We start from the raw sequence: 3982 nt of genomic DNA, 5'->3' as shown, positions 1-3982 counted from the left end.
ATTTATTTTACATGATGAAGGATGTAGGATCTTGTAGTATAAAATAAAGGTAATGTCTGTCAGCAATTTGGTCTTGAAATATTTATTGTATATATTTTAAAGCAGATAACATTTATTAATCAACTTTTAAATGCAAAACATTTTGCTGTCCCTTTCTTTGCTGGCTCCAAGTTTGTAGGGAATCTTCAGTCTCTGAAAGGCAGAAAGTGTTAGATACAGCATTAGTTTAGGGAAGATGAAATAATTAGATGGTTTTTATGTGATAAACTTTCCTGTACTTGCTAACTGAATTAGATACAAATTCTCAAAACAAAAATACCTTTTTTACCTTTATTTCTTTCCTCTGTTATTCACACAACATTTCCATACCCTAGAGATAAGATTATTTATTGGATTGATTCACTGAATTTCTAGTACAGGTTGGAAAGTCCAGGCATTGACTTGAGCTTGAATTTTGTGAGTATAACCTATATATTTTTATCATTATCCTATTACAGAACTAAGCACCAAATTGCTCATTACAAACATGGAAAATAGTGACCACCAAAAAGTTACCAAACTAGGAAGAGACAGAACACAGGATTCTGGAATTCCTAAAGCAATGAAAGACCAAACCACAGAATATGTACAAGAAACCCAAAGGTTAGTAAATGATGATTCTGATAAAATAATGTATAATGTTAACTCATAACTAGAAATTTATTTTACAGACTTAAAATAAATGAAACAAAATGGTGAAAAAACCCATTTTGTTACATGAATTTTCACCTGTTGCTTTGATTTTTCTCTCTAGCTTACAGCAGTACAGAACTGTCAAGTCTATAGCTGATCCTGGTGAAAAACTGGATAGTCAGGTGTGTTTTTCAAGGTAACATATTCCTAGTAATCCGGAGCAGTAAACACAGTCCTCCACTGTAAGACAGATAACTCATTAGAAATATGAAATATTCAAATACAGGTTTGAGAGTAATTAAGAAAAGTTAATTCATGCACTGGTATTTTGTATATTTTCTAATGAAAAATCAACTATTTTTCTAAACAGTGAAATCATCAGAAGTTATACCTCTGGTTATCATTTAACAGTAACTATGTATCTCAGTCGTATTATTGTTTGCTGAATTTTTTTAGTTTCTTGACAGTAACATTGTTTTGGTTTTATTGGTGAAATTTTTATAATTTCATATTTCCTGTGGGATAAATCTGTCTTCTCTTGAGCAAAAATTCTGGTAAGAAAAACTATAAAATTCTTTAAAACATCTGTATGATATAGTCACAATACCAGAATAATGAAATTGAAAATCTGCTGTTACAAATTTTGGGTTAGAAATGGGCAGTCCAGACTGCGTAAGCAATGAGCCAGGTGGCAGTTTTAAGGTCTGTTATTCCTGGTCTTCCATGGGAGTGTTGGTAACTTATGGGGTTATGGACTTGGGCAAGAACAATTAGCTATAGTCTACGTTTTGTCCGTATGTTCTCTGCAATTCAGTTCAGCGTTCTGATTTTTATTTGCAGAGGTCCAGCTGCTTGTAATTTAGTAATCATTTGTACTGATGACAGAATAGAAAAGCTTATATGCAGAATTCAAATTCAGCCCTCCTATTCACTCAGGATGCTTTCAAGGCATATGTCTAATGTAAGTCTTCAGGATTATGAGTTATGTACTTGTAGTTGTATCTTTTTGACTCTCTAGGCACATGAAAACAAGCAAAATCATCTTACTTGTCCAAAAGAATATATTTCGCCTCCTAGTCCGCCTTTTCTGGCACTATCTGTAAATCCAGATCAAGTTCCTGCAATTCCGGCAGAAAGTGAGTATGTGATTCCAAGAAATGGCAGGGAAGTGAACGTTTAATCAAGACTGAATAGTTAATGAAGACAGAAATACCTACTTCATGAAGGAATTTGTACATACATTCATTCACAGTATTGTTACAAATTTTAACTTGTGGGTGGAAAATCCCAGGTTCCCAGTGTTAGAAAACCCAGCTTGTGGACTTGGGGATGGAAGGAGAAGAGGAGGGAGATCGGATGAAATACTGCTGGGTCATGGGTGAATGTAGCAAAAAAATCCCACTAGTAGCCTTGCTGCAGATCCTTTGCTGTGGTGGTGGAGGAGGAGGATGGTGAGAAGATAAGTGATTGACCTGTTGTTGCAGTTGAGTGAAAGGTTGAGATATTATCCTGCTTATAACCAGCTGGAGTTTAAGGCAAGATTTTGCTACAGTTTATATCGCAAAATGTTTTGAGCAGGAAATAGTCTTTCAGAGGCTTTTTTGGCTTCACATGGCAAGTTTTCAATATATGCAGTGTATATATATCTTGAACATCTAGTTTTAGTGATACGTTGTCTAGGCATAAAGAAGGGAGTTTACTTGCTTGTGTGTGAGTGTTCGAGGTTGGGTGCATGCTGGATTTCTAACTTTTTTCTAATGCACCAGACATTTAGAAAAGTTAGAGATAGTTTATTAAAATAAAAGAATTTCTACTGCCTCTTCTGACAGAGCTTTCAGCGTGATTTATGATGGGTGCATTACAAAAATCTTGACTGATCCTTCCTACTTACAGTATCCAGATGCTTGCTAAATATAATTATATCTTTAGGAAACAAGATGGTAGAACAATTGCAACAAATGAAGACAGACAGAAGGCACATGGAAAAAACTAGAGAAGAACTGATCAAAAAAGCTAAAGGGCTGCTGGAACAGAATAAGCTGAGGAGATACCATGGTATGCTTTCAATTATTTTGGAATTTGGAACGATTGAGAAATGACACTGAAACCAATGTAGAAATGTTTGTCTCCTTGTCAGTGAGCTTAATTACAGAGAGAGCAGTTTGCAACCCAATAGCTCCGAGAAGGCGTGTTTGTATAACAGCATGCTGGAAAGATCAAGGTTGAAATTTTTCCTTCCGCTTTTTTGTGGCAGTCTTATAAATCTAAAAATATCCTGGCTTTTATAAACCATTCAAGTTGTGTCCCATGTACGTACAGTGCCCAGAGAGCTACTGCAGGCCTGTTTTGAGGCCCAGGGCAGCCGACGTGTTCTAAACCTGCCTTTAGCTGGTGCTTGCAGAGGTTTTTTAATTGTGTTGATAGGGCTTCTAGTCAAATTGCCAGCATAATACTTTTTGTTCCTCCTAGCTAATGGTATTCAGCTTATGGCATCGAAGTTACAAGCCTGTTGTGACAAGCTTGACAAACCTTGTATTTTAACAAGGTAAAAATCTCATTGAAATCCCACCCAAATTTTCTTCGTAAAATTATTTTCAAGTTTATACTTAAACTATCCTCCCTAAGTCACATTCCAGTTACATAGAGATGAGGTTTAATCACTTTGATGTTTTGAGAGCGTTCTCTTTGTACTTAAATACAGCTAAATCACTAGGAGTCTCAACTATTATTTGTAGCTTTGTTGAAGGGAGAAGACAAGCCAATTCTTCCAGTTATCCTCTGAGGGCATGGCTACACTGCACTCTGCAGCACGGTGAAGTTGTATTTAAAAAAAAAAAACCAAAAAAAAACCCCAACAAACTTGGGTACTTGAAGCAGTGAATCTGTGGTAGCATGGAGCTGCAAGGCAAGGTAATTTACCCTGCTGAGATAAGCCCTAAATGGCTCCTTCATTGTTTTAAATTATGCTATCCAGTTAGGTAAAATAAAGGTTATTATCACAAGGACTCAAACAGCTTCTGCAGGTTCTTTAAGAAGCGTCTCTCTCTCTACCTCTGAATTCTTTTTATCAGACCTGTAGAGTTTCATAAGTGCATTTGCAAACAGGTTTCTTCACAAGGTTTGAAGGGAAGAACATAGAATCATAGAATCACTTTGGTTGGAAAAGACCTTTGAGATCATCGAGTCCAACCTTTTACCTAACCCTGCCATCCTACCACTAAACCATGTCCCTAAGCCCCTCATCTATCCTTCTTTTAAATACCTCCAGGGAGGAGGACTCGACCACCTCCCTGGGCAGCCCATGCCAGAG

General features: G+C 36.5%; 1 protein-coding gene across 1 annotated transcript in view; it reads left to right on the top strand.

Annotated features, from left to right (window-relative positions):
• The window catches only part of SPATA1 (spermatogenesis associated 1), a 17670-nt gene that overhangs the window by 9473 nt on the left and 4215 nt on the right, over positions 1-3982 (top strand). Inside the window, 4 exon segments of the mRNA XM_035890662.1 lie at positions 462-642; positions 794-854; positions 1691-1808; positions 2602-2727. Coding sequence (XP_035746555.1) covers positions 462-642; positions 794-854; positions 1691-1808; positions 2602-2727 — 486 coding nt within the window.

Source organism: Egretta garzetta, unplaced genomic scaffold, assembly GCF_000687185.1.
Source record: "Egretta garzetta isolate BGI_Z169 unplaced genomic scaffold, ASM68718v1 scaffold43, whole genome shotgun sequence".
Taxonomy (NCBI): domain Eukaryota; kingdom Metazoa; phylum Chordata; class Aves; order Pelecaniformes; family Ardeidae; genus Egretta; species Egretta garzetta.
Note: the sequence above shows the minus strand (reverse complement) of the source record. Positions and strands in the feature narration are given on the sequence as shown.